This window comes from Prenolepis imparis, unplaced genomic scaffold (genome assembly GCF_030444845.1).
Source record: "Prenolepis imparis isolate NDT839.2.m4 unplaced genomic scaffold, iyPreImpa1.0 SCAF_9, whole genome shotgun sequence".
NCBI lineage: Eukaryota > Metazoa > Arthropoda > Insecta > Hymenoptera > Formicidae > Prenolepis > Prenolepis imparis.
This window is the reverse complement of record NW_028141167.1, coordinates 7,143,365-7,157,215: the sequence shown is the minus strand read 5'-3', so window position 1 is coordinate 7,157,215 and position 13,851 is coordinate 7,143,365. Positions and strand designations below refer to the sequence as shown.

General features: G+C 31.0%; 2 protein-coding genes across 2 annotated transcripts; both read right to left on the bottom strand.

Annotated features, from left to right (window-relative positions):
• Positions 1 to 143: 143 nt before the first annotated feature.
• On the bottom strand, positions 144 to 13,376 carry LOC145940947 (uncharacterized). Its single transcript, XM_083046620.1, has 17 exons — positions 12,783 to 13,376; positions 12,093 to 12,325; positions 11,880 to 11,979; positions 11,494 to 11,763; positions 11,196 to 11,261; positions 9,592 to 10,400; positions 9,288 to 9,387; positions 9,073 to 9,183; positions 8,851 to 9,006; positions 8,651 to 8,704; positions 4,767 to 5,590; positions 4,437 to 4,545; positions 4,237 to 4,347; positions 3,850 to 4,005; positions 1,036 to 1,146; positions 614 to 769; positions 144 to 323 (listed from the first exon to the last, which is right to left on the bottom strand). The coding sequence occupies exons 1-17, from the start codon at positions 13,374 to 13,376 to the stop codon at positions 270 to 272; spliced, it is 4,014 nt and encodes a 1,337-aa protein (XP_082902746.1). The 3' UTR covers positions 144 to 269.
• Positions 1,506 to 3,329, bottom strand: LOC145940581 (uncharacterized). The gene has a single exon (XM_083045908.1). The coding sequence runs from the start codon at positions 2,448 to 2,450 to the stop codon at positions 1,674 to 1,676; it is 777 nt and encodes a 258-aa protein (XP_082902034.1). The 5' UTR covers positions 2,451 to 3,329; the 3' UTR covers positions 1,506 to 1,673.
• Positions 13,377 to 13,851: the final 475 nt, after the last annotated feature.

The window sequence follows — 13,851 nt, the reverse complement described above, 5'->3', positions numbered from 1 at the left end:
TATGTAGTCCAGATTTATCCTAATATTCATAATCATTTCTATAAAAATTTAATTGCATTCGTCGGTATTTTGTAAAACAAACAACTTTCTGTATGCGCATTCTTCTATAGAAGAAATATATTTAAGAGACGAAAGAGAATAAATATATCATATATATACATATATCATACAAAACTTTATGTCTGATATATCTATATTATGAAAGTATATTCGATACGAAACGATGTTACTATTACGATATGTTGCTTAGATGATTAGAACAAAAATATTCATTCAACGAAATTTCGAAGCATATTAAAATATGTCACAGCTGTTTTTACAACCTAAAACAAAACCAATCAAGCTAGTCGCATAAGGCACAAAGAGTATAAATGCAATTATAATATGTAGTACGTATGTAATATAGAAAATAATAAATTATTGCAATATCTATATATATATATATATATATATATATATATATTACAATAATTTATTTTATATATATATATATATATATATATATAAATTTTTTGTATATACATATATGTACACATAGTATATATACATAAATATATAAACATATAACTGGTGTTTTTTTAAAATAAATTTAAATATATGAATATTTTCTTACATCACCATATGTTTTAAATGATAGATCCATCATTTTTCCAGCGGTAATCTTGGTAGGCAAATTAGATATGACCATCACCAGCACGATTCCACGCGCTTTCTTGTTCGGAAGGCGATACCATTCGAGCTCGCACGATGTAATAGCTACCTTCTCTGCCTATTATAAATATTATTATAATTTAAATGTAATATATTTAAATGTCATGTTAATATATGAAATATTTCCAATTATTTTCTTAAGATAAGAATTATTTTTGTGGTTTCTGCATATATATATATATGTATATATAGACACAAATATAAAAGAATTTTATTAAGTAATGTAAAACTGACACTATTATACATATATATGTATATATCCGTGCTATTGTGATCATATGATAGAAATAAGAGATTAAACAGATTACAGGTGAACACACATACCTGAGCGGTAAGCTGTTCACCGGTATAACAAAACATAAACATGTTTATCATCATAGACGTAACCGACATAAAGTAAGAACATGTAGCTATTGTATTGCTTTTCTCCCATTCCTATAAATATAATACTTTGATATAAGCGATTTTTATGTATTTTTACGTATAGGGAAACATGAAACTAATCATCATTTACATTAGAATCATAAAGCATCTGAATTGTGTCTGAATACATTTATAATTTTAAAATTTTTATTGAATACATGTAAAGAGCTATGTTTATTTTATTATTATAAAATTATTATAAAATTATTAAGGAACAATTTAGTGAAATAATTAAAATACAAAAATCACAAACCACTATTATGCAATATCCAAGAATGCATACGATTGTTGTACACCCCATTAATTCTATTAAACACATCTGTTGCATTGTTTTTTCCACTAATTGCAAAAAACTGAAATGTATTGATGATATCAAATCGACATTTTCATTTTTGGAAAATAAGAAAAGTCACAATAAGAACTATTATTTATGCATGGGAGCATATCCAAATTTGTTGGGAAATTAGAAAAAATAATTATTTTTTTGTTTAGTTATAATGTAGATTTAATATAAAAAATTATATCGATTACAACACTCACTATCGTATTCTTATTTGATGTTCGACTACAGTAGCTAGCTTTTTATCCACTTCGTGTCTTTCTTGCCTCTGCTCTTTAACAAGATGTTTCATTAGCTCTATTAGAATTTTTAATTGGCCACAAGCGTGCATTACGCATATGGCAGCGAGACCACATACGCCCGTCGTGATAGAGAAGGTAACTAAACCCGATAAAAATTGCACCGCAAAAACCACCTCGTAAGTAGGACTAATTTGTGTATTTAAGAAAAAATAATAACCTGGACATGGCAAAGGTCTAATCGTAATATTCTGCGCGTTAATTATTTTTCCCTTAGCAAATGGTAAAACCAATCGAAAAGATAGTCCGCTTCCGTACATAAAAGCTCCACAAATTGCAGCTAGGTGTTTTCCGGTTTTTGCGGGTTCGATCATCGTGTTTCGTGAACTCATATTGGCATTTCTCCAATCTTCTTCAATGTGCTTCAAACAGCGCTTGATTTGTTCTTGATAGAATATTAAATAACCATATTTACTTATGGCCATGAAGCCGAAGAGAAGTAGAGGAAATACTTGAATTTTGACATGCGTTCTCTTTTCGAAAAACCAGAAGAGGAAACCGGGAATTAAAACGGCATAAAGAAGAGTGTATGATATACAGATTAATAGAAATTTGTAAATTCTTTCAATTATAGTTCCTTCTCTGAAAGACGGCCAGACTCCAAGTACACTTAGAATGTTACGCGTTAATTGCGTGATAAACATCATATCTTCTTGATATTGTTCGTTACGCGGCATCTTTTTTTTTTTAATTGTGAAAAACGTTTTGCGATTTTTTTCTCTAGAAAATCACTCTTGAATATCTGTCGTGCAAGTTACTACAAGTTAATGTGAAACTTAAATGCAAGCTGAATCACGACTGATCGCTGCAGAAAGAGCGGTCGACGAAGTAAATTCGCCGTCCACTTACGCTTGCGCGCTTTAAAGATTTAAATGGTTGCGTGAGAAAGATATTTTGAAAGCAGGAAAGTTTCCAAGTCAACTTGCTCACCGAGGGTTGTGATTGCTTTCCATGAATAGAATTTCTATTCGTCAATGTGTATCTCTTTTTTCATCTAGAAATACGATTGGCTTTAAGGCTTTATTCTTTCCTATATTTAAACTCGCGATTGTATTTATCGAATATTGACCGCTAATAATAATTCTGTTTCTCTCTTTTGCGATACTTTAATCATATATAAAAGTTAACGTATAGCGCGGTACATTTAGTACATTTTTCAATAAATTATACTTATTATATCATCAGTTATTTTTGAATTGTTATTATTCATTTTAAAATAAAGTAAATGTGGTTTCTACATAAAAAAGCCGACATAATAATTGTGTAATTTAAACAATTGGTATAATATTGGACCAGTTTAAAATAAAATTTAATGTGTGTATCTGTGCTACATATTTCAAAAAATTTTCTGTATGTATTCTTCAATAGAAGAAATATATTTATATCGAAATATAACTGTGTGTGTGTGTATATATATACATATATATACATATTGTATATGTATTTACATCATATATATGTTTGACACATTTATATCATAAGTTTACGTAATAATGTTGCTTGTTATATATATCCGTATTCGTAGTTTCGACGATATAGAATAAAAATATTATAAAGAAATAGATTCAATCAGTTACATTTAGAAGCATATTGAAATACGTCACAGCTGTCTTAACGACCTAAAACATAATATTCCGTAATAATTTATTTTATCGTGATTTCATGTAATTCAGTGAAAAAGAATTACTCATTGTCAACAGAAGTAAAAAATGAATGCTATTATTTATGCAAATGTGAAATAGATATTAATTCAAGTTATATAAGTCGTAATTATAAATTATTTAATTTAACATTATTTTAGAATAGCATTGATTCTCTATTTTCTTATTAACTTATTTGTCATATAAGAAATATAGCATATAATTAATGCCGAATATAAAAGTATTTCATAGTTATTGTCTATCTTTTTCATTTATATTATGATATATTTTTTATCTATATTTATTTATATTTTTATATTTATATTTACTTATATTACAAAAATAAATATTTGATAATATGTGAATAGCTGTTATGTTAAAATTATTACAAGTTTCTGAAAAAAATAAATGAGTACTTTTGTATATATGTTCTTACATCACCGTATGTCTTGAATGATAAATCCATAATCTTTCCAGCGGTGACTTTGGTAGGCAAATTCGACATAATCATTACTAGCACAATTCCACGCGCTTTTTTGTCCGGAAGACGATACCATTCGAGTTCGCACGATGTACTAGCTACTCTCTCCGCCTGTTATTGACATTTAATAAGCATTTTATATTTTAATAATTATATTTTATAAATATTTTTAACAATATCTTTTTTTTTATAAAAGGTAAAGTACAATCTTTGATGATCAAACACACATAAATGTAACATTATTATACTATGATATATATCTATATATTATATTATGATGTGTATATTATTATATAACGTAATGGCGTTTGCTAGAAAAATTTAATAGGTTGACGAATATACCTGAACAGTAAGCTGTTCACCGGTGTAACAAAACATGAACATGTTTATCATCAGAGATGTAAGCGTAATGAAGTAAGAGCACATAGCTATTGAATTACTATTTTCCCATTCCTATAAATGTAAGTATTTCGTGTCTTTTCTTGCTTTTCGTTTTATTTTATCGAAAGCATCTAATTCGTGGAAATATAAGCGTTACAAACCATTATTATAAAATATCCCAAAAGGCAAACGATTATCGTGCAACCCATTAATTCTATCAGACATGCTTGTTGCATAGTATGTTCTACCAATCGCAAAAAGCTGAAATGTCTATGATGTTAAATCAGCATTTTCAAAGAGTAAAAAGAAATAATTAATAAACAATATTAATTATCTGTATATAAAATATGCAGAATATGATTTATCAATAGCTATTAATTATTTATTATTAGTATAAATAATTATTAATCATTTTGAATAAATCATACAATCAAAATAGAATCATACAACCAAATTAAGAAAAAAATCACCTACAATTTAAAAACACTTACTTCCGTATCCTTATTTGATGCTCGACCATTGCAGCAAGTTTCCTATCCAATTCTTGATTCTCTTCCCATTGTATCTCGACGAGATTTCTCATCAGATTCACTAAGATCTTCAGTTGACCACAAGCGTGCATCACAAAGACAGCCGCAAGGCCACATACACCGATCGTAATAGAATAAGTAACTATGCCGGACAAAAACTGAATCGCGAAAACCGTCTCGTAAATAGGACTAACTTGTATATCGAAAGAAAACAAATAAGCTGGACAGGGTAAAGGTTTGATTGTGACATTTTGCGCGGTGACGATCTTTCCCTTGGCGAATGGCAAAATTGATCGAAATGAGAGTCCGCTACCGTACATGAAAGCTGCGCAAAGTGTAACCAGGCGTCTTCCAATTTTTGCGGATTCAATCATCGTATCTCGTGCATCCATGCTGATAAGGATCCTCCAATCCTCCTCGATGTGTTTCAAGCAACGTCTGATACGTCCCTCGCTGAATACTAAAATGCTGTATTTACCTGTAGCCATAAAGCCGTAGAAAATCAGAGGAATTGTTTGCACTCGGACGCGCGGTCTCTTCTCGATTAACCAGAAAAGGAGGCCGGGAATTAAGACGCAGTAGAGAAGAATGTAAGAAAGTGAGATTAACAGAAATTTCCAAGCTCTTTCGCCGATAGATTTCTTTCTGTTGAAAGATGGCCAGACACCGAGTAAACTTAAAACATTACGCGTTAATTGTGTAATATACATAATATCATCTTGATAATGTTCGTTACGCAACATCTTTCTCTTAATTTTGTGTGTGAAATCTATACGTAAACCGGATCACGACTGATTGTTGTGAAAAAAAGTCGTCAATAAAGTAAATTCGTTGTCCGCTTGCGCGTTTTAAAGATTCATGTTGCGGAAGGGTTTGAAAAAGAGTTATTGTCAGAGCCAACTTATTCACCAGCGAGGGGTTGCTTTTCCATGGAAAGTCTGTATTTCTGTTTGCCGATGTGTATTTTTTTCAAATAGACTGGAATATAATTGGCTAACTTTGTTTCTTTTTGTATGAAAGCTCGAGATTGGATTTATCAGAACGTTGACCGATACGTAATAGTTTCGTTCACAAGATAAAGAATATTTAGATATGCTCGCATGTAAGAGTAAATGGAAAATAACATTATTTTTGAGTAATATCAGTGGATTAAATAAACATGAACTTATATCTATATAATGATATAAATTATATAAATGTGAAATTATATATAGGTACATTAATATTTATAGAGCGATGTCATATTGATGACAAGTGCTCGGAAAAACAAAGTGAATTTGTTGAACTTGTAGTTGCGTGAGCAACAGAAATTAAAAGCAGCGAATCGTTTCTCTGAAAAGCATTTTGATATGCCAACGCTTATCAAGTTTTCTAATTACATATTTGGTTTTACTTTGATATCTCTGTTGTAACTTGCATCATTGGAAGCGATGTTGAGAAGTAAGTAAAAGTTACGATATATGTATAAATGTTAGTAAATGTCTTGTTTCTCTCTCTCATATACACATGAATCTTTTTTATCTCATTGTTCTCCACAAAAATATGTTAAGAAAAAAAGTGTTGTTTAGACTCTGTTATTTAGACTCTGTCTATTTATTATTTTTATTTTAATATTATATATTTTTAATGATGTATTTATATATGGATAAATTTAAAATTTTAATCAATGAGACTGAAAAAGATTTAAATATATATTATGGCTGTTTTAACAACCTAAAATAAATTTGTATGTAAAGATTTATTTTCTCTAATTCTTTTTAATGTTAATTCTTAATTATTACTTACGTTGTCAAAAATGTTTTAAAGAAAAAATCATTAAACTTTTCATTTTTAAACTTTGCTGATGAATTGAACATAATTACAATTAAAATCAGTATTCATGCTTTTGCATAAAAAAATTGTTGTTATTTTAATGTGCACGTTGTTAATGTTACTTATTCTTTCTGGTTAAGTTAATAAGTTAGAAATAATAAATTAAATGACAGAGCTCCTATTATTTCATTAATTGCATCAATAAAAGTTAGACAAAATAATTATTGTAATAATTGAACATCTTTGTCAAATATTTGTATAACGTACCTTTGTCGAAAGTTATTTGCTGATAAAGCAAAAGATATATATTATGTTAAAAGTAATCCATGTGTATCCAATGAAATATGGATGTTGCAGAGTTGTTGTCTTCTTACTTCTGTACATTCGATAGTTATATTTATTTTATAAAATATATAAAATATTTTTGAGATGTTATTTTTACTAGATTGTTATTATGAGATGCACAACACATTGTACATTTTATTAAATCTTATGCCACTTTAATTATTGCTACATAATCATTTTTGTACATGATAATAATAAAATATTTTAGAATGCCAAAAAAATAGAACAAGAATATAATCTTTTCGAAATATAATTATATGTATAATTATCTATTTATTTATTGTTATATTTTATATAAACATATATGTGCAATATTATTTTATATGCATTGAAATTATTGAATTACAACAAAATATGTTAACAAATTTGAAAAATTTGCCCAAGGTACTTTAAAGATTGAATTACTTACGTGTTTTGATTTGAAGATTTTCCATGATGATCACCAATCTCTTATTTAGCTTTTTTTTTAAGCTCATTTATCACATTCTTTCTTATTAAAGTCATCGATATGTTCATTGTGCAAATACATCATGAAGGGGCCCGCATATTATGATTATGTATTTGATGAATCTTGAGAAGAACTGCATAAAAAACACAATTTTTTTATCAGCGAGAATAATCTGCACATCAAACAAAACAAAATCCGGATACAGTAAGTCCTTGAATCATAAGATCAGGTATATTTGCATTTATATTATATCGCATATTTCTAATTAATAAAAATATTAATAGAAATATCGCATATTTCTAATTAATAAAAATATTAATAAAAATATCGAATATTTTTAATTAATCAAAATATTTCGAGGTAATGTGTTCATTTAAAAAAAATATTTTAATAGATATAAATATATTGCAGATTACGAGCAAACATCTGCTAGTTCTGGACTTGATCGTAATGTTGTGATTGCTTTACGTTTCGTCACTCGTCCTCCACTTGCACAAGACAAGTCTCTCACTTGATTCCTGTTGAGCAGCAATTGATTTAGCCATTATCGTGAATAATATAATGACTATTACTTGGAGTTTTACGTAGAGATTAATTCGCAGATAAAGAGGACGTAAAAATTATCGAAATCTTTTCTAACGTTTCTGGAAACTAATATTTCATGGACGGCCAGATGCTCCACAGACGAAACACGAACAGAATGTAAATGTCGCGTTTGTATAATTTTTGTTTGCAAATATCTTAAACCTCTGATCTATCGCGGTGGTGAAGCGACGCGCGTTTACTTGCCACTGATCGCAGTCGATCCGTTTTATATGATTCAAGAAGACTCGCGATTCATATGCGCTTGCGTGTTGAAGCAAAAACCACGTAAAAGATAAATCGCTGATATCGCGTGCATAGAAACTTCGAAAGGGATATTGCACGCGAGTTTATTTTTATTTGCTATATTGAAGGAAAGGTTTTCCCGGAACCTACGAAAAAGTTAACATTCTGGGAAGTAAGTTTTCTCGTGAAAGCAATGTGAATGAGAGAGATGCACACGGTCTTGAACTCTATAAATTTTCTATAAAAAATATGTAGAGAATATATAAAATAGATAGAAGATTTAATTATATATACATGTATATATATATTACTATTTATTTCTGTTATATAACATCAATAATAAATCTTTCAACAATATTAAAATATAGATTGTCTTAAAAAGAAATGTATCACCCATTCTTTTTGCCATTTATTCAGTAGTAAGTTGTCGAAGAATATTCAAATAGATTACAGCAGATTTAATTACCTGAAATAATGTTTTTAAATAATAATTTAAATCTTTAAGCAATTAGTCTTATATTAGTCGAGAATAAAACATCAGAATTAAAGTATTGTTTAGGTAAAATATTGTTTTAAAATATTGATTCATATTTCAATAATTCCATTGCTCACATCACCGAATGTTTTAAAAGACAGATCAATAAATTTTCCGGCGGTAATTCGTGGCGGAATATTCGAAACAGCTGTCACTAAGACCATATCTCGCACCATATTTGTCGGAAGACGATACCAGTCGAGCGTGCAAGAAGTCAAGCTTATTTCTTCTGCCTGTCATGAATAATTTTGCACGTAAAAATGATAAATGAAATCTTTATTAAATATTTGCAAGATTACCTGTGTCGTTATATATTCTCCGATATAACATAAAATAAAAATATTAATAGTAACGGACGTGAGAGCTGCTACGTAAGAACATAGAGCCGCTATGTTTCTATCCTCCCACTCCTGGGAATAATATTAATGTATATTTGCAACTTGTGTGTGTGTGTGTGTGTGCAACGTATTCATACAAATACAATGCATTTATTTGCATATTACTTTTTTCGTACCGCTATTATACAATATCCCGTAAGACATATGATCGTGGCACACCCTACTATTTCGACTAAGCTACTATAGCGCAAAGTATTCTCCACCAGTTGCAAGAAACTAAAATGCAATTATCAAACATATTCTGGATTTAGCTTTAGATTAAAAAATATGAAACTTTACAAAATCAATTAACTCCGATAATCATAAAAAATAACATTTAATATCAATATCTGTAATTAAAAAATTATAAATCCTTTCAGAGTGTTCTTATATTTTTAGCATTTAACATTTATATATGTTGTGATAAAACCAAAGACTTACTTTCGTATTCTTATCTGATGTTCGATTACGATTGCCAGTTTAGCAACGACGTTCTGTTGCTCACATTCGTTTTCTTCGACGAGATCCTCCATCAAACGCATCAGGATCTCCATCTGCGCGCACGCATGCATCACGAAAACAGCAGCGAGGCCGCAAATCGCTACCGTGATCGTGTACATAACGAAACCGCAGAGGCACTGCAAGAGAAACACGATTTCGTAGGCAGGACTATTTTGCGGATTGAAAAAAACATAATAACCGGGACAGGATAGCGGTCGGATCGTGACGTTTTGATCAGTAACAATACTTCCTTTTGATAGAGGCATTATCGTGTTGTAAGAGATTCCACCGCAATACATGAAAGTGCAACACAAGGTAAACAGTCGTCTTCCGGTGTTGGCTTTGTCCTGCATCATTTCTCGCGCATCGCTGACAATTATCGTTCTCCAATCTTCCTCGATGTGTCGCAGACAACGTCTGATATTGCACTCGTGGACAATAAGATTACTATACTTGGCGATCGCCATGATTGAGTACAGGATCGGTGGCATCATCTTCATCCGTTCGCGCACTCCATCATCGACAAACATATAATATAAAACACCCGGTACCATATCGCAATGGAGGAGAAAATAACAAATAATCACAAGGAAGATATTTGTAACTTTCTCGATCGTGTTTGGTCGTCTGTCAGTCAATGGCCAAATACCGAGCATGCGAAGTACAATGTGGCTTTGTTCGACGACATATTTCACGTCCTCTTTATAATGTTGATTGTGAATCATCCTGATAATCACGATTGTGCGATTCTTCCATGGATTACATAAAAGCCAGAAATTGACAGCTCTTTGTTATTTGAAATAATGTAAGAACGATACACCCAAAATTCTACGATCGCGCGATAGAAAGAATATACGAGTAGTCAGAATCGAAATTCTTAGTTGATCGCTGCAGTCAGAGTGAAAAATGCCATTTGTTAGATTCGCATACATGATTTTGCCAGGTCGCGTTTCGATTTATGTATATCGTAGACTAGCATTTTACTTGCGCCTGCGTACATTAAAAATTGAAGAACCACGTAGGGGAAGCAAGATTGTCATTGAAAACAGTTTTTACGATTGATTTTGCACGCGATGTGATTTCTCTGAACGTATAGTTGTGTATCGCGGAACTATGACTTTGTAACTTGAACTTTGAGAGCATTTACTTTCAAGAAAATAAGGGGAACTTTGACTTTATCGAGATATTTTGTTAATAATATCGGGTTTTATTGTGTGTGTGTGTGTGTGTGTGATGTTAAATGTATTTTTTTTTACTTATCTTTATCAGTGAGATCGTTTATATTTTCATTATGAAAGTAATGAATATTGTTATTCATTATTGTTTTAGAATATTGTTATTTCTCCCTCTTGCTTATATTTTTTTATAAATCTTAATATTCTTATAATAATTAATAAAAATTAATTCTTTAAAGAGAAATAATTTATTTGTTCGTAAATGCTGTACTAACATGTGCATTATTTGTTGAATTAAATAATTAAAAAAATAATTCTTTGCTATAGATATTCTAAAGACTTTTCGAAATATCATCAAGTTGTATGTTATGTCATATCATCTCGTGAAGAAAATTCACGAAGCAAATTGAAATACGCCATTGAAGTCTTTAAGATCTACGGTACATAATATCTTATTTTTAGTACAGAAATTAGAAAGTTTTAACATTTTTCAGGTATTTTATTGAGATTTATTAAATATATAAATCTGCCAGCAGTCAATCATGATATTTAGCATCGACTATCTGTAGTCGTTAATCCATGAAATTGGTACAAAACTCGAAATCATTACGACACATTTAAGTCTTAATTATATTGCGTACTTAAAACGCAAAACGATATTACTTACGTCAGAGAATGTCGTCAAAGTCATCGCTATCATTTTTCCGGCAGTGAGTGTCGTAGGATATCGGGACATCAAAATCGGCATAATTAATTCAATTGCTTTTTTAGAAGGCATTTGATACCATTCGATTTCATAGCAAGCGATACCCACATTTTGGCAGCGCTCTTTGAGCAAATCGCCAATATAGCAGAACATAAACACGTTGAAAATGATGGATGCGAGTCCGAAGATATACATTGAAATCTGCACGAACGGCTCGTTATTATTCAAGTCCTGAAATTCGAAGAGAAATTATTAACGTTTAATAAATATAAAATTCTAAAATTTATCCTAATACATAAACATCGTCTATGATTGCTTGAAAACTCTAGGGTGATTATGCAACGTACGGTTATGATATAGTAGCCAAGCAAACAAATGTTACATGAAGCGTTTATAAATTCCACGAGACATATCTCGGTAAATAAGTTGCTTATGTCAGAAACCAATCTAGAAAATTGCAGAGCATGTGTCCATAAAAATTTGAAACGTTGTTGTAATCTATTGCAGGATTTTAAATATAATTGTTACAACATAGGTTTATTCAATATTCGACTTATTACCTTAACAAACGCATATGTCGAGTTATCGCGGTAGCTATTCGGTTTTCGATAGAACCGTCATTGTGTTTGCCACCGTTCACAACTTCTTCAAAAAACGCTGTTAACACGTCACATTGACCGCACACATGCGTGACGAAATGGGCCATCAGGCTGCAAATGCCGCAGAATGCGCTATAGGCAGTGCAACCGGACAGAAGTTGAAAGAAGTACACGATTTCATATGCAGGACTAGCCTGTGCGACGATACGATAATTTATTTGCGAATATAATATAAATATATATAGAATGCGTTTCATTTTCTAGTAAATTATTGTTTAAATTCTCATATCAATATAAAGTCTTGTTCTTCTTAGCGAAAATCGAGAAGGATTATCATTTATTAGAACTTTCTAATTTTTATTGGAATTTTTATAATTAAATTCTAAATTAAAATTTTATTGAAGTTTATCTAAAATTACCTAAAAAATATAGTTTTATAGTCTATTTGGCTACTTAAAATTTAAATCGCAAAAAACTTCTATTTTTTAATTGTTTGTAATTTGAAAATTCTCGCCGAAAAAAATTTGTCTTTATATTGAAAAATTTGTCATTAAAAAGGAAAATGCGCGAGAAGACTAGAATTTTTTGTATAATTAAAATTAAAATTTAACTTTAACGTTCTAACGACTTACCCTGCATTTCGAGGTTTACCTTGGAATCAAACACGAGAAACTCGCAGGGTGACGGATGCACTCTCACGGTAACGTTATCCTCATTGATCGCATTTGGCAAGACCATAGGTAACAAATAATACAATGCGCCGCAGCTAAACATGAAAGCCACGGAAACGATGCCAAACGTGCGACCCATTTTGGCGTTCGCCAGCATGATGTCTCGATCCTCGACGTTTATCGCGCATCGCCAGTCATCGGTTACGCGATCGATGCAGGACTTGAGTCGATCTTGATGCCACAGCAGCAGAACGTATCTCGCGAAGATCGATGACGTGAAGAGTAGCGCGCACATTGTGCGGACTATCAGAAAGATACTCCATTTTTCCTTGATCATTTGCACAATCAACGGCACGATGGTGAACAATATGAGGAACATGCCGATTGCCATGTGTAGCTTGTGTAAAGCTATCTTAAGTCTTGAAGTGTCATCGTTGCTCAATGGCCATGCACCGATCGGCTTCAACAGGCAGATACTTATTTGGACGGCGTAATAAAAGTCCGAAATATGTGATTCATTTTGTTTCGTTACATTGTCATCAAGCGCGTTTGCCAGTTGCTTCCGGTCGATCATTTTCGTGATGTAAAGGCGCTGTCGGCTCGATCTGCTCTATCTGAATCGTCAGAATTTCACGGATTTCTGCTAGAAAGCATGCGCGCAGCCCGTTCGATGAACTTCTGCGATCTTTGTTACTTTGACTAGCAATTTGCATTTTATAATGTACTTGGTTGAGTTTACGAGGGAAACAGCGCAGCTGCGATTGGAATAAATGGTAAAAGGGTAAGTATACGAACAATTGTGTTTAATGTGATGATGCGGTATACCGGGATAGAATAACTCTTGTCCGAGGATAATCGCTGCAAAGTTATTGACAAAGTTATTGACAATACGTGTAATTCTGATATTTTCTAATATTTTCGTCGGAAAACTTTACAATATGTGAAACTTTTTCTATACAATTCTATGTTATACATTATTTTAATATGTTTCGGTCTGATTTTAATGTAATATATGTATAAGATTATATATAACAAATATTTTACTCATA